The sequence below is a fragment of the Eptatretus burgeri genome, chromosome 5 (genome assembly GCF_056783735.1).
Source record: "Eptatretus burgeri isolate ZD-2024b chromosome 5, Ebu_testis_v1, whole genome shotgun sequence".
Taxonomy (NCBI): domain Eukaryota; kingdom Metazoa; phylum Chordata; class Myxini; order Myxiniformes; family Myxinidae; genus Eptatretus; species Eptatretus burgeri.
The window spans coordinates 93,143,681-93,165,842 of NC_140965.1; the positions used below are offsets into that span (position 1 = coordinate 93,143,681).

The window sequence follows — 22,162 nt, forward strand, 5'->3', positions numbered from 1 at the left end:
GATATTGGAGGTGAGGAGAGCGTCTGACCGAGTGATGAGTGTGAAGTTGGAAATTGAAGGGGTGATGATGAATGTCATCAGTGCATATGCCCCACATATGGGGTGTGAGATGGAGTATAAAGAAGATTTCTGGAGTGAGTTAGATGAAGTGGTGGAGAGTGTACCCAAGGATGAAAGAGTGGTGATTGGAGCAGATTTCAATGGGCATGTTGGGGAAGGGAATAAAAAGGATGAGGAGGTGATGGGGAGGTATGGTCTCAACAAGAGAAATGTGGAAGGGCAAATGGTGGTGGAGTTTGCAAAAAGAATGGAAATGGCAGTGGTAAATACGTATTTCAAGGAGAAGGAGGAACACAGGGTGACATACAAGAGTGGAGGAAAGTGCACACAGGTGGATTACATCTTAAGCAGGAGATGCAACCTGAAAGAGATTAGTGACTGTAAGGTGGTGGCAGGGGAGAGTGTAGCTCGACAGCATCGATTGGTGGTCTGTAGGATGACTTTAGAGGTGAGGTTGAGGAAGAGAGTGAGGGCTGAACCAAGGACCAGATGGTGGAAGCTGAAGGAGGAAGACTGTTGCGTGAAATTTAGGGAGGAGGTGAGACAGGCGTTGGATGGTGGTAAAGATGGGTGGGATGATTGGGCAACGACAGCAGAAGTTGTGAGGGAAATAGCTAGGAAGGTACTTGGTGTGACATCTGGACAGAGGAAGGAAGATAAGGAGACTTGGTGGTGGAATGAGGAAGTACAGGAAAGTATAAGGAAGAAGGGGTTGGCGAAAAAGAAGTGGGATAGTCAGAGAGATGAAGAAAGTAGGCAGGAGTACAAGGAGTGGCGGCGAAAGGCAAAAAGAGAGGTGGCAAAGGCCAAGGAAAAGGCATATGACGAGCTGTATGAGAAGTTGGATACAAAAGAAGGGGAAAAGGATTTATACCGATTGGCAAACAGAGGGACCGAGCTGGGAAGGATGTGCTGCAGGTTAGGGTGATAAAGGACGCAAATGGGAATGTGCTGACGAGCGAGGAGAGTGTGTTGAGAAGGTGGATGGAGTACTTTGAGGAGCTGATGAATGAAGAAAATGAGAGAGAGAAGGTTGGAAGAGGGTGGAGATAGTGAATCTGGAAGTGGGGTGGATCAGTAAGGATGAAGTGAGGACTGCTATGAAGAAGATGAAAAGTGGAAAGGCGGTTGGCCCAGATGGTATACCAGTGGAGGCATGGAAGTGCTTAGGAGAGATGGCAGTGGGGTTGTTAACCAGATTGTTTAATAAAGTCTTGGAAAGTGAGAGGATGCCGGAGGAGTGGAGATTAAGTGTACTGGTTCCGATTTTCAAGAATAAGGGTGATGTGCAGAGCTGTGTAAATTACAGAGGGATAAAGTTGTTAAGCCACACCATGAAGGTGTGGGAAAGAGTAGTGGAAGCTCGGTTGAGAGGAGAGGTGACGATCTGTGAGCAGCAATATGGGTTTATGCCAGGAAAGAGCACCACTGATGCGATGTTTGCTTTGAGAATGTTGATGGAGAAGTATAGGGAAGGCCAGAAAGAGTTACATTGTGTGTTTGTGGATTTAGAGAAAGCTTATGATAGGGTGCCAAGAGAGGAGTTGTGGCATTGTATGAGGAAGTCGGGAGTGGTGGAGAAGTATGTGAGGATCGTGCAGGATATGTACGAGGACAGAGTGACAGCGGTGAGGTGTGCGGTAGGAATGACGGACCGGTTTAAGGTTAAAGTGCGATTGCACCAAGGATCGACTCTGAGCCCTTTCCTGTTTGCAATGGTGATGGACAGGTTGACGGACGAGATCAGACTGGAGTCCCCATGGACTATGATGTTCGCGGATGACATCATGATCTGTAGGGAGAGTAGGGAGCAGGCTGAAGCGAGCCTTGAGAGGTGGAGGTACGCACTGGAGAGAAGGGGAATGATAGTCAGTAGGAGTAAGACGGAGTACATGTGCGTAAATGAGAGGGAGGGTGGTGGTATGGTGCGGTTGCAAGGAGTTGAGGTGGGGAAGGTGGATTGGTTTAAAAACTTGGGATCAACTGTCCAAAGTAGCGGAGAGTGTGGGAGAGAAGTGAAAAAGAGAGTGCAGGCAGGATGGAGTGGGTGGAGAAGAGTTGCAGGAGTGATTTGTGACAGAAGGGTAGCTGCAAGAGTGAAGGGGAAACTATATAAGACGGTAGTGAGACCAGCTATGTTGTATGGTTTGGAGGCAGTGGCACTAACAAAAAGACAGGAAGCGGAGCTGGAGGTGGCAGAGTTAAAGATGCTGCGATTCTCGTTGGGAGCGACGAGGATGGATAGGATAAGAAATGAGTATATTAGAGGGACAGTGCAGGTAGGACGGTTTGGAGACAAAGTGAGAGAGGCGAGATTGAGATGGTTTGGACATGTGCACAGGAGGGAAGCAGAGTATATCGGGAGAAGGATGTTGAAGATGGAGCCGCCAGGCAGGGGGAGAAGAGGAAGGCCAAAGAAGAGGTTCATGGATACGGTGAGGGCGGACATGCGGGTGGTTGGAGTGTCAATGGAAGATGTGGAGGATAGAGCGAAATGGAGACGGTTGATCCGCTGTGGCGACCCCTAACGGGAGCAAGCCGAAAGAGGAAGAAGAAGATGTGTATATTATATATATATATATATATATATATATATATATATATATATATATATATATACATATATATACATATATATATACATATATATATATACATATATATATATATATATATATATATATATATATATATATATATATATATATAATATACACATATATCTTTCTAATCACTCAATTGACTGACTGATATTGATGTTCAGTCCCTTCCGGGTGCCTTAGAAAGCATGGACGTCGAAGCCGATTCACCTGGAAACATCACAGAACCAGGGGAAAGCATCCGTAAATGAAAATATAAATAAATGGAAAAAAATTAATGCAGGTGAGCGACCCGAGACAACGGTCTGTTATTGCTTTCAATGTGTAAGCATACCTTGCACACACACATATATGCAGGACACACACACACACACACATATATATATATATATATATATATATTATACACACACACACACACACACACACACACACACACACACACACACACACACACACACACACACACACACACACACACACACACACACACACACAATCAGTCAGACATGCCAGTGAGGACGAATGTCAAAGCGGGAAAAATAATTCCATTCTGTGCATGAAAAAAAACAAGAGGAAAAGAAAAAAGTACAAATAAGTTGTTGAAAGAAACATTCAAATCAAACATTACCCCAAACAGCGAAAGAACATTTGGCAGCAAATAAATAAGTGACAACTCAATTACGGTACTCATTTCTATAATAAACAAAATTTAAAGGAAGAAAAACAAAGTTGAATATCTGATATTTGGCGGAAGTCTGGCACATCTGATTTTGTTGAACCAGAATAACCTTCTGTCTTCCTAACTGGAAATTATTGGTATACACATTCATCATTTTTAACAACAATGAAACAACAACAAAAAACTACATTCGACGATGACTAACAGGTAAGTTGTGTGTTAAAATTCCCAATTACTCGAAGCAGCCTCAACCAAAACTGGGCAAGGTGAAAGGGTAAACACGAATGGCATTAGAATTCTCTTATAGAGTCACAAATTATTCTTTCATTTCTGCTGAGCAAATTCCAGCGAAAATGACGGCTTCGTACATAACCTCGGGGATATGGAACGCCTCCAAGAACTCGCTGAAAATTAGCTACAGGCAACTCTGAGCATCGGGGAGACGTCTCAGCACGGGCTTCAATGCAATTAAAGCAGGTTGCCTAAATGGTTAGTCACACCTGAGTACAACCTCAGTGAAGACACCATGTGCTTTGCATAAGGCATTATGGGAAGCTGATTCGGATGAAAAAATAAAACATCGCCGCTCAAAATGCGGAGAACTGTATTTTCACGACTCGCCATCAAAGTTGCATTTCGTGGCCCAAATCTCGATGGGGATGGTGATGGTGATGATGCTTCTTGACTCAAACAATTTTTATTTTCTGTTATTAGGAAATGGCCTTGAGAAGAGCTGGTACTTATAAAGGCAGGCCAATCTATTTATACCAGTTATGTAGTTTCGTCAATTCATGGCTGACTTGTGGTGACATTTACGATCAGACTTCTCCAAACATTGATCTCCAAAACTACTTTTAAAAACTGTCAATCTTCTTGCTTTCTTTCTTTCTTTCTTTCTTTCTTTCTACGCCTCACATCCTTACATTGCAACTGAAAATACCAGAGCATGCCCCAGCCTCCTCTTAGTTTGTATTGTCACAGCTTTGTCTTTCCAGATCTTCGTTAACCCCACACTAACCATCTATTAATTTTTCCTCTACATTCTCCACTCGCTTCAATCTTAGAACTCGGGAAGATGAAACGTTACACGATTTCCATGTGATCCTCTCCCAATCCGAGCACTTCGATCTTCTCAGTTGATAATATTTTAGTCTATATATATTCCATGCAGTGACCTGCAAAGGTATTTCCTCCCGACCAATTATGGCACAAGTAGATGAATTATGGAGAAATATTTTTTCTTAATGGACTTTTTCATTCATAACTGCAGAGAGTAAACTAAACACTGTTATAATTGAAGGAGGTTATATGTCAGGGATACCTGCAAAAAAAAACATGTACAAATCAAAATTCACTGGTTGAAAAAAATATTCAGCCCCTTAGGTCAGTACTTGGTGGAAGCACCGTTTGAAGCAATGACTCCGATGAGTCTTTTTGGTTCGGTCTCTCCCAGCTTTGCACAGTGAGATGGTGAAATGTTTGCCCATTATTCACGTGAAAATTGCTCTAGTTCTGCAAAGTTTGAGGGGATCGTCGATGGACTGCAATCTTCAAGTCTCGTCATGAATGTTCAATTGGGTTCAAGTCAGGACTTTGATTGGGCCACTCAAGATTATTTATTTTCTTCTAATTCAGCCACTCCAGTGTGGCTTTATCTTTGTGCTTCGGATCATTGTTCTGCTGAAATGTGAATCTCCTACCCAGTTTCAGATTCATGGCTGACTCGAGCAGGTTTCCATCAAGGATTCTCCTGTGCTTTACACCATCCATTGTCCCTTCGATCCTGACAAGCTTGCCAGTCCCTTCTGACGAAAAACAGCTCCAAAACATGATGCTACTACCACCATGCTTACTGTAACAGTAGAGATGGTGTTGACTGGGTGATGTGCAGTGTTTGGATTGCGCAAGACGTATCTCTGAATTTAGATGTAAAAGTTCAATTTTTGTCTCCTCTGACCGCAAAACTTTTCTCCACATGCCTGCAGCATTATTAAGATGCTTTTTCGCAAACTCCATCCGAGCTTTTCGATGCGTCTTTTTCAGTGTCGGCTTCTTTCTTGCCACCTGTCCATAGAGGCCAGCTTTGTGAAGGGAACAGGATGGTGTTGATTGATGAACACTGACCCCCATCTGGGACATAGAGCCTTGCACATCTTTCAAAGTCATTGTTGGATTTATGGTGACAACCCGAACCAGCTTCCTGCTTGCCCGGCTGCTGAATTTGGATTGGTGACCTGATCTGGGTAGAGTCTTGGTGGTACGACATGTATTCCACTTCTTAAGTATGGATTTGACCGTACTCAAAGGGATAATGAGTGACTTTAAATCTTCTTATAATCCTCTCCTGAATGGTGCTTCTCCACCATGTTTTGTCTGCCTTCTTTGGAAAGCTCCTTGGTCTTCATGTTTGCCTTGTTGATTGACCAATTGAGTTCCACCTTAAACTCCTCAGATAAGTGGGGGAGCTTAATTTTTAAGTTAAACCAGTGAGTACATACAGGTGAAACCAATTACACTTATTTTGTAACCTGTCAAACAAATAATTTGCTCCCGAAGTGATTCAGGGTTAATTAGGCAAAGGAGTTGAATACCTTTGCAACTGCGAATCATCTGATTTTCTCTGTTAATCAAACTTATTCACATTTTTACCTCCACCACCAAAGGTGAAGGAGGTTATGTTTTCACCCCTTTCTGTCTATTTGTGTACAGGACATCAAAAAAAGTTGTGGACGGATTCAAATGAAACTTGGTGGACAGGTTGCGTGTGTGACAAGGACGAACTGATTAGATTTTGGTGAAGATCCGGATCTGGATCCAACTACTAGAATTTTTAAAGTGATTCTTCACCATTTATAGATAAGGCCCAAAACGATATGTAGCATGATATCTCAAAAATGTATTTGGCCTAATATGTTCTCGCTGATCGGGTATTACAGGGCAGAGGTATGCACTCTACTGAGTGTGCTTCTCGTATCTGCATTTTTTTTTAGCTTTATCACTTTGGAGTAGTTTGTGAAGACTCTCTGTATTAAGTTTGATTTGAAAGTATCATGAAATAATCTCATGTGGCATAAATAAAAATGTGAAAACTTCAGAGGAGGAGGGGGTGAATACCTTTGCAGGTCATTTTATTCATAAAAAAAAAATAATGACTCTTCCCCGACCCCCATTGCACTAAAACTGCTCTACCCCGATTGTGTGCCCATTAACTTGCACTCCTCTGACCCGCCATATTTCAATCATAACTTCCTGTTTTTTTTTTTCTTTTCTCTCCTACATCCCCAGAACTCCTGAAACATTTTATTCCTCATTATAAAATTTTAAAAAAATCCTATATATAGATTTTCCTGGACGCAAAAATTCTGCAGCATGCAGATAACCCCAAATCGGTGTAATCACTTTTTCTAATGTTGCATCATGCATGTTCACTGACCAATAGTAATCAGCAAATCTGAAATGAAACCCACCTTCTGGACGTGCTTTTGGCTTGCTGAGCCCACCATCTTGCATGAGTTCAAAGGCAAATGCCATATTATGCACCTAACAGCGGCACAAACACACACCGTGGTTCATTTTGTGACACAGTCAGCGTCTGAAAGCCGATACGTCACTCAAAAACTTTTTTTTTTAAAAACAAAAAAAACAATCATCTGCGACTGAAGATTATTTCAATATGAACTACAACGTGTTATATGAATGTTTGAGCGAAGAGAAAAAAGGTTAAAAACAATTACCTTTTGCTCAAAGCTCTCTGGAGTCAAGTAGAAATTGTACAAGGGCACAAAATAGTCTTCAAGAAGGCCCATAAGCAGCACAAGATAAACTCCATCTGCAAACTGCACGATGTGACCGCACAATTCACATCCGTTCCTTCATTGTACTTCATAAAGAACTCATTGGCGGTTTGCAGAAACCGGAAAAGCTCGGTCCAAACTGCTGGTTTAGTAACATCTACTATTTTCACTACGCAGCTCTGAGGATCACAGGGAATCCTGAACATTAAATGAACACCTTAACATCCCAATGAAATAAGTTGCTTTAAACGACATTAAAATCCCAATGTTCCCATATTGTTGAAGCTATGCAAAAATATTTGCCCCATTGCTCGATCCTCTCTCAAAGGGGTCAATTCTCAAGGGTTTTTTTAATATTGTTTTTACTCTTAAGAATCACTGACGTGGTGGCCTTCGAGTTGAAAACAAACGATGTAATAATATGGCCTTTGGAGATTGAGTACCATTGTACGATTCGCTGTTGCCCGAGGTTCTGATTACCTTAACATCAGAGTCCAAAAAAAAAAATGACAAATTGAAAATGACAAGAGTCCGCAAATGGTGGACGTGCCGTTGGCTAAGAGGCAAACAGAGGGCGAATTGTTTGACATTTTCATGGCATCCTCTTGCTTATGGACGAATGAATGAGGACCCCTCCCAGGATGGTGATCGGAGATGCAAAATGGCTACACCGTTACGACCGAGACTAAAAATCAACAACGCTCGGTATGGAAACACTGGGTGACCAATTGAAACCAAAGGAAATAAATGGACAAATCCCCCCTAGGAATTGAACGAACATTTTTTTTTCTCCACCTATGACACTCCAATTACAAATAAATACCACACTCATGATATAATGTCAACTCAACCGATTTTATACACACCTGTGTTTCGAGTTCGGTGACTTCCAAATTCAGTTTGTTGAGATGTTTGTTAACAAAGGTGATTAGAGACTGCAACAAAAGGAAACAAAAGAGATTATTTAAGTTTGGCCCCAATGGTAGCGTCCCATTAACCACCTGCCATTGATATTCAAAAGCAGCAAAATCTTTGGTGAAACTCTGCACCAAAAGAACAAAGATCGTGTGGTGGCCAAATGACCGCAGTGTAGTTTTGGGAGTACAACGGACCATATTGCCAAAACTGGATGTTGGGTCTGATTACAGACCGAGATTGAAATGTTCAATTTAATCACTTGGGTCAACTCTGAAAGTTGTTCCTTTTTTTTTTTTTACAACCGGCCATTATTACGATCTCAATTATTTAAAAGACCTTAACACTCCTCACTACTGCTACTACTACTACTACTACTACTACTACTACTTTTGTTACTAACCTTTTCTATTCAAAGCACAGTTATTATTACTGGGATATTTTTTATCCTTTGGCTAAAGTTTCCTTCGCCAAACTTAATTCTTCCTGTGAAGCTGTGCCGTGAAGTTTGAGATTGTGTGAGTATATATATATATATATATATATATATATATATATATATATATATATATATATATATATATATATATATATATATATATATATAATCATTAGGTATGGTTCGAGTAAAGTTATTAACACCAGGCCGAACAGCATTTTCACGAGCAGTATTTCAGAACTCAACACAAATTGCCCCGAGGGCAGTAAGGGTCAACCACACGGTCCTCGGATGGTCATTGGTGAAACAGCGAGCACACCACCACTCATCATCAAAGACTACAAAGCTGCAGCACTGCATTCAAGTCGATTGGAATTATCTCGAGGATAGAGAATCGATTGTTCGGTCATAAATCTAACAATATGGATCCTTGATAGTCAGTCCGAGTTTACATCAAGTTCAAAATAGATGTGATCATCAAAGATGAGCTTGAGAACAAACCTTTTTTACAACGTTCAACTTGTCAGGCGCGTGATCAAAAAGCGTGTCAAAAGCATCGCGCTCTGCAAGCAGACATGTTACAAAAGTACAACCGTCTCAAGCCTTTTGAAGCAATATTGTTAACGGAAGACTCCTCAAATTGTTACATTGCAACTCACCATATCTGCCAATCATTGATCTGGAATAACAAAAAGGGCAAAAGAAACACAAACAAGATAATTCATGCCTGCACAATGTAATCTCATCTGGCCAAGATAATCATCACAAGGACCGACAACAAACGAAAACATCCAGGAACAACTGGCATACATCCTCCCAGAGGATGGCACTCCAGGGTGCTGTTCTCCTGTGCACCTCGAGTTAACGAAATTGAGTCGCATGAGGATTTGAACACCTGAGTGACAGACAGTGACATGCCTGCAGGTGTGCTGCCCACAGGGAGTATGACAAAATGGTGAAAATCTTTCCTGACAGGTTGCTCATTGAACCATTGCCAAACTTTCACAGCAATGTCATCCGGATCCAACAAGTTCGGTGTCCAATTACACGTGTTCTGGAGCCAATTAACGGAGGCACAAACACGTTCTTTGATAAGAGCAAAATGAAACCTTACAAAACATTTTCAATTCGCCGCACGGGCATTTACTGCTGGATGTGAACGCTTCCCGAACATTGTATGGCAATGTGAATGGAAAACCACGATATATAAAAAAAGATGTGTTCAAAGACTTACTCTGATGTAGTCGTTATCTTCTCTTGAACTTGACGAGTTTGCAATGCACCTCTGCGCTTCTGCAATGGAACCAGACACACATCAGTGAAGCACAAAGCCCGAATATGGATTTACAAAAGGACAAACATTGTTCCGACTTAAGAGGAGGCTGGATCTGTGAGCTGGTTCCCTGGTGAGTGAAAAAGGGTGGTTTGTTGTGTTCCCAAGTCGAATCCTTGATGCAGGCATGCTTTACGCAGATGTCGGATAAAACCCTGCTCCGAGGATCTTCTTGGCCCTAGGATGTGAAGGGTATCGTATCCAGCTCCACTCTCTTATCAACCCATCACAACAGGATGAGGATACATAAAAAGGTACTCAAGAGAAGATAGTGTAAAATAAATTAATAAATATACAAACTTGCCATGCTTTAAAGGTTCAACAATGGCACTTTTTGTTATTTTAGACAATGCACAGCATTCCCCAAATCATCAATCGAATGTTGCAAGACCTGCACGGTTTGGAAAAACATGGTGCAACAACTGATAGGTTTTTAACCACAAATGGAGAATCTTCTTTTAACCACCTTTAACCCGGCTACAATGAAAGAGTAATAATTGAAACATTGTCCATTGTGCAATTGTCAGCATGCTCCAAGGCCGCAACTGCGAGTTGGTTGGAGGGGAAGAGGGGGGAGGCGTCAGGGGAGAGCAGGGGTTGGAGTCATGACATACAATTTCACATGACTTACGTTTCAAAGGAAATGTTGTACAAAAAAATGATCACGGAAGTGATTTTTCATGACCACCAATGTCATTAGTGCACTCTGCAATACAATCTTTGAAGGTACTAAAGCACAACTGTTACAACTTGTCCAGGTGTGCACCATGATGCCAAGGTGGGTTGACAGTTGCCATAATATTGAGCACATCCTCATATGAAGCCGTTTTATGGAACAGGTAAAGCCTGGTGTTGGCTTAGTGGTTCGGGTGGCAGCTTGGGATCCTCGGGTCCTGAGTTCAAATCCCACTCAGCTGTTGAATTAATACCAGGTGGGGTTAACTCGGCTTGTCATCCTTCCGAGGTCGGCAAAATGAGTTCCGGCATGGTGATGTCCTGTGTCGGAGTGGTGCCCAAGGATTGTGCCCATTAGCCAAGGGGACTGCTTAAGCAACACCAACGCTCTGCACAGAGTATGGTCCCAATCTCCTCATCCTCCTTCATTTAGTACAGAGGCAATGGTGGTGTAGTTAGCAGCAACATTTGGAAACATACAAAAGACAATCTCCGATGCAAATCCTCAATTTCTCGTTCCGCCATGCAAGAAACGTCATTTTTTTTCGCTTCACTACATGGCAATGAATTTGCTTCAAGTACTCAAAAGTTCAAACCATGTGCATTTGAAGTTCCCAGTGGGGGCTGGTAGGATGGCTGAGAGGTACGCACACTCGCCTCCAACAAACCAGTCTAACCTGGGTTTGAATTCTGACTCAGCAAAAAAAAAAACTGTCATCCCGGTGTTTCACAGGGAGGGTGATGAATCAATGTGTGCGACGTCCCATGGATGGACATTAAACTGGCTACTCTCCCAGTGCCCTTTAAAGCACCCTTGATGTGTTGTAGTTGAAGAAACAGGCATTGATAATGTTGCAACAACTCGCCCCAGTCTCCCTTTCAGAATAGTGTTTGAAAGCCCCTGAATAAGAGGACTCCATCCAATGATTAATGATTTCCTTTTTGCTCTGAGCTTATTTTCATGTCATTTTTCTTTCCCTCCTTCATCTGTCGTTGTTTTTCTCACCACATCTCCAATTACACTTGTTCTGGAGCCAATTAACGGAGGCACAAACACATTTATTTTTCTTTTAATTAATTTTCACGTCATCAGTGGTATGGGAAACCTCATGCTGTGTGTGATGTGCATCTTCTTGTTTCGTAGACAGCACATGACTGCAGGTAGCATCCATTCACTGGGGGTGCAACTGTGTCACGGATGCAGTGCCCCCTGCGGGTTGGAGCAGGAATTTGTAATTTGCTCATGGTGCCGGCAAGAGCTCACCGACTCTTTTCGAAGGACACCGTGGGATCTTGAACGTCCACCAACTAATGCTGGCAAAGGGGACATCTAGTTCAACCTCCACCCAAGTCACGACACACACACACATTGATGAATCACCCTGCCTGTGAAACACCAGGATGGCAGTTTATAGCCGGGTCGATATTCAAACCAAGGCTAGACGGCTCAGAGGGGAGTCTGCCTACCTCTTGGCTCTCCTGCCAGCCTACGATGTGCATACTGAAGCTGCTTGATGCATTGATCCTTGATGCATTGTTTATTTGCTCCTTCCATTAATTTATTTATTCATTTACTTACATAGTTCGTTTATTATCATCATTCAACTTGTTAGTTCCTTCATGAACCAATCATTGCTTGTACTATTTGTGGTTTGGTAACTGCATCCTTCACGTTGTTTGGTGTTAATTTACATTCCCCTCACCTCCCACCACCCCCCCCACCCACCCTCCAGATCAGGTCAGGTATGGGAGCATGTGCACGTCGCTGCGTCCACTTTCTGCCGGAACTCCAGGGGCCTCTGTCTGGCCATCCCCCAGGCAGATGCCTGGCCCATCCCCATCTCCTTGAAATGCTGACCAACCTGCTGCAACCACGAGGCATGTGGTCTGTCCATTGTCTAGTACAGTTAAGAGGCTCCTCACTGAGAGAATCTGGTGAGCAAGATTAGAGTCAGGAAAACGAGCCACATGTCCATACAGCCGCAGCTGACGCTCACAGACTATACAGGTAACAAATCTCATTTGAGTATCTCTCAGCAACCGCTCATTGGACACAAAGTCCGGCCAGCAAGAACCAATAATTCTCCCAAGAGACCTGGTACCAAAGATATTAAGTCTCTGTCTCAGATCCCTGGTCAGAGTCCAAGTCACACATCCAGAGAGCAAGAATGGAAGGACCAAGGAGCTGAAGACTAGGACTTTCGTCTTCCTGCACAGGTACCGACAGCGCCACATCTCATGATCAAGTGAATTCATGACTCCCCAGGCATGACCCAGATGTCTATTGACCTCTGTCCCACAGCCAGCAGAGACATTAATATCATTGCCAAGGTAAGTGAATCTCTACATGACCTCAACATCCTCACCACAAACAGGTACAGACAAGACAGCAGCATCCAACGGATCATTGAAAGCCTGGATCTTAGTTTTGACCCAGGAAACCCATAACCCCAGTGGCTCCGACTCCTCATTCAGCACCTTGAGGGCCCCCAATAGCATATCCAGAGTCTCTGCGAAGATGACTGCATCATCTGCAAAATCAAGGTCAGATATCTTGACATTCCCAAACGATGCACCGTAACTTGATCTCTGTGACACCCTTTCTAGAATCCAGTCCATACAAGTGCTGAAAAGGGTGGGGGCCAGTACACACACCTGACGAACTCCAGTAACAACTGGAAATAAGTCAGAAATGGTACCACCACAAGTCACAGCACTCAGTACCACAGTAGAGTTCAGACATCAGATTGATCAGTTTTGGTGTCACACCACAAAGCCCAAGAATCCTCCAGAGGACATCCCGATTCACTGAATCGAACACTTTACAGAGATCAACATCGGCTGCAAGCAGCCCCCGCCGAAACTCTCGGCTGCGTTCGGTGAGGACCCGAAGAGCAAGGATGCGGTGAATTGTTGACCTCTTTGGTATAAAGCCTGACTGTGCTGGGTGCTGGTGCTCAAGCAGATGGTGGCGAACCCTATCAATAATTATCCGAGCAAAGACCTTGCCCGACACTGAGAGCGGTGTCACCCATCGGTAGTTGTTGCGGTCCTGCAATCACCCTTCTCTTTCCAGAGAGGGACAACAAGGCCCCTCTTCCAGTCAGTTGGGTGATGCCTATGTTCCAGGCAGAGCACAGAACGGTATGCAACGATACGAGTGCAGCATTTCCACCAGCCTTGAGAAGTTCAGCATGGATGCCACAGATCCCCAGAGCTTCACCCCATTTCAAGCAGTTCACCGCAGCCTGTGTTTCCACAAACGAAGGTGGACCACAGTTGATTGGAGTGTCAGCAATAGGGATAGTAACACCCCTGGCATCCAATTCAACAGCTGGTGGATCAGCATGGTACAGGCGCTCAAAGTAACCAGCCCAGCGGGCCTTCACTTCGGACTCCTCTGTCAAGAGCCCACCACCCTCTGCTCTAACTGCAGTACACCGAGGGATGGGTTTGGAAGAATGCAATGCACGAATTCCACTGGAAGCAGGACGAGAATCACCTGACCACAGGTGATGCTCTACCCCCTCACAGATTCCTCACACATAGGCCTCCTTGTCCTCCCTCAGTGCACAAACAGTTTTATGCCTCAACTCCCTGAACAGCTCAGCTCTACCATTAAGCCTGGCCCTGCGACTCTGGTCAATGGTATCCAGTGTCCCTTGGGGGACAAAATTCTTCTGCACCCTCAATGATTTCCATGACATCCACCGGCAACACCAAGGATGGTGGTCTTGAAGGCGCTCCACAACTCTTCAGGACTTCCCAAAGCACCCAGACCCACAAATCCCCACTCAGCCTGTTCACAAACTCCTCAGCTACCCTCTCATCCTTGAGCTTGCCAACATCCAGCCAAGGCTTGAATGGTACCATTCTCCCTGATTTAAGCTGCAACTTCAGAGTTGCTTCCACAAGCCTGTGGTCGGTATTGAGGAAATGAGCACTCCGGTAGACCCTGCAGTTCTCGATCATCCTCCAGTGACCGACCATCAACGAGCACATGGGCAATCTCCTTTGCCACACCACCAGCATTGGAATACCAAGTCCAGCGATGAGCCTCTGGGTGCTGAAACCATGAACCAGCCACGCTCAGCCCATGACTTCTTGCAAAGTCATGGAACTTATTGCTAATCTGACTCACAGTTCCAGACCCATGGGGACAAACACATGTCTTATCAGCATCCCTATCAGTTCCACTCAATGCATTGAAATGTCCCAAGGCTAGAAGATTATCTCACCTGGGGCACTGTACAACCACAGACTCGAGCGTACCATAGAATGCGTCCTTCACAGTGAGATCACTCGACTCAGTCGGAGCATACTTAGAGACCAGGGAAACGACATCCATGGAGTGATGAATCCCTCATCTCATAATCCGCTCGTTGACCGGTGTTTCCTCAATTATCATTGGAGTCAGCGTATTGGATACAGCTGCAGCATCAAAGAGTGGGGGTCCTGAAAGCTTTGCCCCAATCCAGTCATCCGGTGAGCTGCCCTGCCAAGGATTGCTGCACAGGAGGTGCTCCCACAGAGTGAGTTTGTAGTTTTCTTTGCGTTTTTGGAGTATTTTGTGGACTGAAGGGTTTTATGGTGGCCAGAGTGCAAATCCTGCCACCAACCACCAAACAAAAAAAGTCACCCACTGCAGGAGGATGTCTGCAGACACAGTTGGGCACCAGATATGGATGGCCGTTGGCTCAAATGGAGCTCCTCCACCCCCACCCCTCCCTTCCCCCACAACACTCTCTTAATTCCCTTTACCAATGCATCTCATGAAAAATAAAAAAAACATTTGTGTACTGGGATATCAGAATGGGGAAGAAGCTGCAATGAAAAAAATATATATTGGGTGGGGGCTGGAGAAGGTGTGGGGATTTCGGTGAGAAATAAAACGGATATAACAAATTCCCGCAACAATGATGAGACTTCACTGCAGCTCGATCCATTGATCAGGAATCGAGATCCCATCTACCATGGTTTTACCTACTGCATCATAATGAAGACAGGACCACAGTTGAAGAAATCACACACCTGTACCACCAGCAGTTGGACAGTCACATGCTCAGGTAAACGGATCGGTGCTCGGAAATGGATGGCAAGAGCCACCAAGAGGTGCAGGATGGCAATAAGGTTCTTTCCGTGGATCACTGCACAGACACAAAATGGAAGGACAATAATCAACTCCACATGATCATCATGCGCTGCGCTAAATTGTTGTTTTTTTGCGTTTGTATGTTAACGAGCACCTATGGAACACACATTTTGACATCACATATACATTTTTTCATCCAATTCCGATGTTGTAATCAATCAACATGGAACTCACAATCAACAGACCACTTGATGTTCCACTGCTGAGGCTTCAGAATGTGCTTAACGGCTTGAAGAACGGTGTGTAGCTTTTGTTTCTGTCCAATCTCGGACTGAGTAACTTCGGCCACATTCAGTTTTTGCTTTCCCAAAGCCTCTGCAGGAACAAAGCATGAATGGATGACATAAGATCATGAAGGACAATCACTTCATCTGAGACCTGACACACACACACACACACACACACACACACACACACACACACACACACACACACACACACACACACCCCTCCCTCCTGCAGTGAATAGCAACGTGTGGTGAGGTGTCGCTCTCCCCACCTCCCCTCTAACTCCCCTTCCTTCATCCTCTCAGCCTCCCCTTCCCCCTCTCACCTTCTGCATCCCTCTCACCACCCTTAAGACCACCAAGACCCTGAAATACCTCATCATTGGGGTTCCAAGGCTTCCAGGCTGGGAAACCTATTGTTTTTGTTCAGACTAGCAAAAACGCCCAATCCCATGAAAACCAATGAAAATTTGGTGCAGTGGACCAACGGCCCCCAAGTATCTCAAAACATTGCAGACGGATCCGGATGAAATTTGGTGGAGAGGTTTGGTGTGTGACAAGGACAAATGGATTCTATTTTGGTGAAGATCCAGAAACTGTAATTTTTTTAAGTGATCCTTCACCATTGAGAAATGGGGTCAAACCGATATGTAGCACCATATTTCAAAACGTTATGGATGGATTATGACAACACTTGTTGGATGAGTTGGGTAGGTGACAAGAACAAGCCAATTAGATTTTGGTGTGTGACAAGGACGAATGGTCTGAATGTAGATCAGTGGGATACAAAACGTAAACTGTTCAGCCGAGCGGAGGGAGGTACAGTCTGTGCTCTGCCAAGTGCCATTCTAGTTACCATTGCATTGCATTTGGAGGTTATGCTGTAAATTTCTTCGCAGGTAGTGAAAAAACAGATGGTGATACATTATCTTATTTCACAAACAAATGAGTAAAATGAAAGGTGGTGATTCTTATATTACTTTTTCAAGCCATGCAATCAATGAGAGGTTTCCAAAATGATGGCCTTCTCGCAAACACCATGTTCTATATACAGATATAAGGGGCCACTTGCATGTAAGAACAATTGATGGAATCAACAGGACTTTGATTGAGGTCCGGCAACCATTATGGGAAGCAAGAAGCTGGCGTTTTGGGTGTTAGCCCTTCATCAGAACAAAATAGATGGAAAGTAAACCTTGTGATGTTCCCCACCAGGCTCAAATCCCATATAATGCGTTCACTTGTCCATTGTCTACCAAGGATGCCCTTGTAGTTCATGTGAAAGTGGAATGTCTCCTAATTCCCTAGTTTTACATGTAATACAAGTGCCAGCTGACTTGCATGTGAGAAAACCACAATTGTGTCTTTATTTACCAAAGTTGTAGAAGCATAAACAAGATTAATATTTAATTTGCCTTTGATATGAGCTGCAGACAAAAGTAAAAGAAAAAGAAAAAAAAATGAAGAAGTGGTGTCGCTAAAACCCATGTGCCTTGATTTTGTAATGCTGGCCAGTGAAGCTTAAATTACACACTCTCGGCAAGACCATGATGTGCTTGCAGCCTTGGCACGTAATCACAGTTGGTCACACCAGCTTGATGCACTGCACAGTGTTTGTGAATTGAGGTGGAATGAGTTTGCATTTAGGGTCAACAGAGGGACAAACCAGATGTGAGTGGTCACTCTCTGTTTGCCATATTTTCCAATATCCATAAAATGCAACTGATCCTGGTACATGTTGTTGCTGTGCCGACTTTGCTGTAGAGGGTTGATATTTTAACACTGGAAGTTCGCTGTTATCCCATAACAACGCATAATACGAGAAGAATATCTGAGAAGAGGGGGGAAGGGAGTACTTTATGGATGAGTTTTTATGCCAGGGAGTACCCTCCTCCACCCTGCTCCAAACCTTTCCCAAAACCCCCATCCAAACATTCATAACATTGACAGAGAAACCTACCGAGCAGTTTCTGAAGCACCTGGCCATCATACAGGTCTTCTTCTAAGTTTTTAACGATGATTCTTTCATCCACCAGCACATCGTTGATCCAATCAATAAGAACCTGAGAGTCGCATCAAGAAGAATAACGGAGCCAATGTAAGTTGATGTAAATCTTCAACATTCAGGTTTCACTCCAAGTATCAAAGTTTAATTATTATTCGTGGAGAACAGAGTAATTAACTCGAGTAGTGGTAACTCGTAGAAACATCGACAAATACCCTGATCAATTCCTGCAGTTTGGGTTCATCCTTGAAGCTTGGATCAATGATGCTCCTCTCCTCATTTTCATCTGCAACCAATAAGAAGATTGTAATCCTGCTCAAGAGCTTGCACACATGATCACACGCAACAACAACAGCGGTAGTAAGAGCGACGTGGATATAGATATAGATCCACATCAAGTGATGCTCCCGTACCGAGCATCGTGTCCTCTGGGTACAAATCCATGGGTGATGGGGAGAGGGGGGAATTGATTGCCATTTTCCCCTCTTCCTGCAGCTCCGACACTGAAACACAGCCAACCAAATGAGGCTTACAAAAGCATATGCACATATATCAACAAATTTTTGAATGAATACCAACTGGGCAAAAAACTAAAATATAAAAAAAAAATTTAAAAATGGATCCAAAACACAAAATCGAAAACGTCCTCTGGTTTTGACCTCCGTAGCAACAGCCGTAACGTTCCATGCTCACGGATCGACTGCTCGGCGTAACAGGAGAGACGCTCTATATTAGAAGAGAGGATTTTTTTTTTTATTTCCAAATGGCTCATGGATAAAAAAGCATCAGCAGTGAGTGCCTGTACATGCGTTATCTGCACACAGCGACCAAAAGAAGCCGCATCAATTCTCTTGGCCTTGCGACAAAATGTCGACGCAACCTTACTGTCATCAGTGAGCTCCCAGTCTCTTTCTTCTGCCTAACGTCCCAGTGCACTCAAGGCTTGTGATGAGAATTCCACGGAATGCCAATACATCATCAAATGGCAATCTGGCTTTTTTGGCTTTGGCAGCCTTTTGGGAGACAACTGTGTCACTTCCAGGGATTAATTAAAGGTGGTTCAGCCATCATACGGTTTACAAATTGTGGATACAGACACTCATTGGTAAGAGCTGGTCTTCGTGGTGGTTTGCCATTGCTCCTCTGCTTTAAGGCCCAAGGCACATGAATTAAAGGGCAAGATTGTTTTCAGGCTTTTAATGTAATTACAGTCAGAAGCATCATTGACCGTGGATCTTGGTGCAGATGTCGCCGAATGCCAAAGTGCCAATGCCTGATTAAACTTTAATTCAGGATTCCACCGGGGAATGAGCACAGGCCTCAGTTCGGTAAGGAAGAATCCATTCTGTGCATTTCAGCCTTGGTTTGTACATTATACATCCTCAAATGTATTGTATATTTGGGGTTTTGCTCCCACAAAGGTCGATTGAAGACATTGTGAAGGTGAGATATTCCCGGGATAATGGATTATTGCAACGCCGCGTTAAGGAAACTATCATATCCTTTCTACCCGATGGGGAATTGAAAAGCTGTGTTGTTTTCCATGCTTTCAGCACAAACTACAAAATCATAGTAAAAGAAAATAACAATGATTATCGCATATCATCCTCAATGCTCAGGATTTTCAAGCTTACAACAGAGAATCTACATCGGATGAGTCTTTAGATGGTTCACACGACTACAGGGCTCCATCTACCGAATGAATCAAGCACTTGTAAAATGGAAAATGATTCCTTCTGCTGCATTGGTAGCACGTAGATGAGGTGTGGATATGGTGAGCTTTCCATCTTTTTGGAGGTGCCAAACTTGCTTCTCTGTTGACATCAAACGATCAAAAGTATCTTCACCATTACTTTCAGCAATCCTTGCATTCTGTCCGTCCTCACTGTTACCTTTCTGCGTGGCCCTCGTCTATGCAGCCCCTGCCTGCCTGTTTTCCCCCAATCCTGTCAAGTGTGAGGTCCTCTCGCTTCCCACTTCATGCAACTTGACTTTTGTTAAATATGAAAGAAAAAAAGAAAAGGATGGCCCTTTCACCATCTTCCTCTTGCATAACAGACAAGTTATGCAATCAGATAACATAACCAGAGAGTTGGTGTCAAAACCACCCAATGCTCGCCTGTTTATACATTTATCGTTTTTAAAAGACTCGTCTAATAATATTTTTTATAAAGCATTGCAGTGGAGTCTGATCCAAATAATTTTCAAGCAATATATGTATTTGTATGTTGTAATCAGTAAAAAATAGTGTGGTAGATAAAAACATTGTTAAGGAAACTTGAAGGATGCAAAAATATTGTTAATACAATGCTGAAAATGGAAAGTGACATCCAGAGAGCAGATCATGTTACAGTGGCAGCATTATTAATGAATAAGTCAAACTACCATGCAGTATTATTTTTATTTGTAATTATGATGGCATCACAATTATAACAATGCATGTGCAATGGTATTTATCAAAATTATGCAATAATACATTACCTACTTGCCTTGCCATGAGAAATGCATCTAAAATAAAAAGTAATATGTCGTGTTTTGACTTCACAAATATTGAGTCTCTGAAAAAGGTGCAACAACAAAATTTATTTCATTTTGACTTCATTGCCTCCCTAGTACACATATTAAATGAATGGCAAGCGTCTAGTATAAACAGGTGAGCATTGGGTGGCTTTGCACCATCTTAGGATGAAATTTAAAAAAAATTTTTTTTTTAAATAATTTGTTAATTTCAACTTCACTACACCAATGGTATACCCCAAAGGAACCTCCATGCCAAATATCAGCATTCTCGTTCACATATTAAATGAATGGCAAGCTTCTAAATAACTTGCAGCAAAAACTTTAACGTTGATGTGCTACAAAAAAGTTAAGTTCAAAACAGGTCAAAAATTTTAAACATTTGAAATTATTTTTTTTAATTTCAACGTCACTACATCAATAATATACCCAAAGGAACCTCCATGCCAAATATCAGCATCCTAGTACACAACATAAAATGAATGGCATGCTTGTAAATAACTTGCACCAAAAACTTTAACATTTTCACGCTCACGCCGGGGGTATCGTGATAGCTCTCTGTTCTTCGAACATGCGAGCTAAAAAAGGATAAACACAGAAACCTTTTCCCTTGACTGAGGAACTAACAATTTCATCAATCGTTCAACAACGATGCCGATCAAAATATGACAATGCAGCTTCAAAACACTGAAAATGCAGGTTCAGAACAGAAATGTGATCAATGTACCGTTGTGTCTGTATCTCTGAAACATGTTTGAGAGCAACAAAGCAGAAGAGCCATTTGTTACCGGTGGTGTCGACGAGAGAAAGTCGGCAGTTGTGAGTATTTAGCAATGCAGAGCCTCAGCGGGGTATACAGACTACAGATTGGAGAACAAGTGAAGAGAAACTCCCTCACCCACTGATCCACTGTGGCGAAACTCCCTCACTGACTGACCCAGTGTAGAGCCAATCCCTCACTGAATGACCCAGTGTAGAGCAACTCCCTCACTGACTGACCCAGTGTAGAGCAACTCCCTCACTGACTGACCCAGTGTAGAGAAACTCCCTCACTGAATGACCCAGTGTGGAGCCAATCCCTCACTGAATGACCCAGTGTAGAGCAACTCCCTCACTGACTGACCCAGTGTAGAGAAACTCCCTCACTGAATGACCCAGTGTAGAGAAACTCCCTCACTGACTGACCCAGCGTGGAGCCAATCCCTCACTGACTGACCCAGTGTGGAGCCAATCCCTCACTGACTGACCCAGCGTGGAGCCAATCCCTCACTGACTGACCCAGTGTGGAGCCAATCCCTCACTGACTGACCCAGTGTGGAGCCAATCCCTCACTGACTGACCCAGCGTGGAGCCAATCCCTCACTGACTGACCCAGTGTGGAGCCAATCCCTCACTGACTGACCCAGCGTGGAGCCAATCCCTCACTGACTGACCCAGTGTGGAGCCAATCCCTCACTGACTGACCCAGTGTGGAGCCAATCCCTCACTGACTGACCCAGCGTGGAGCCAATCCCTCACTGACTGACCCAGTGTGGAGCCAATCCCTCACTGACTGACCTCCCTAACACGTCACATTATTATTCATGTGTTGTTTGTGTCATTTATGATGTCCTTACAAATAGTAAGTTTCCTGTTTGGAATGATATCCAATTTTGTTTTCCTGCCAGGTCGGCAGAGTTTAAAAATGATCTTACTCCTCCACGCGCATGTACAATCGGGCCAAATTCAGAGAAAAAGTACTGTGAAACAGCAGGGTTGTCTTA

At 43.5% G+C, this 22,162-nt stretch overlaps 1 protein-coding gene across 3 annotated transcripts in view; it reads right to left on the reverse strand.

The window, feature by feature from the left end:
- The window catches only part of LOC147026969 (beta-parvin-like), a 54,339-nt gene that overhangs the window by 8,306 nt on the left and 23,871 nt on the right, over positions 1–22,162 (reverse strand). For 2 of the 3 annotated variants that reach the window (XM_085882915.1, XM_085882917.1), the window contains exons 2-12: positions 18,296–18,385; positions 18,098–18,168; positions 17,838–17,940; positions 15,825–15,965; positions 15,530–15,645; positions 9,725–9,783; positions 9,150–9,169; positions 8,992–9,053; positions 8,003–8,071; positions 7,077–7,178; positions 6,810–6,882 (exon numbers count right to left, since the gene is read on the reverse strand). In XM_085882915.1, the coding sequence (XP_085739041.1) occupies positions 6,810–6,882; positions 7,077–7,178; positions 8,003–8,071; positions 8,992–9,053; positions 9,150–9,169; positions 9,725–9,783; positions 15,530–15,645; positions 15,825–15,965; positions 17,838–17,940; positions 18,098–18,168; positions 18,296–18,385 (906 nt within the window). Of the gene's footprint in view, positions 1–6,809; positions 6,883–7,076; positions 7,179–8,002; positions 8,072–8,991; positions 9,054–9,149; positions 9,170–9,724; positions 9,784–15,529; positions 15,646–15,824; positions 15,966–17,837; positions 17,941–18,097; positions 18,169–18,295; positions 18,386–18,541; positions 18,596–22,162 lie in introns of those variants that run through there. The other variant, XM_085882916.1, reaches the window with a different exon arrangement.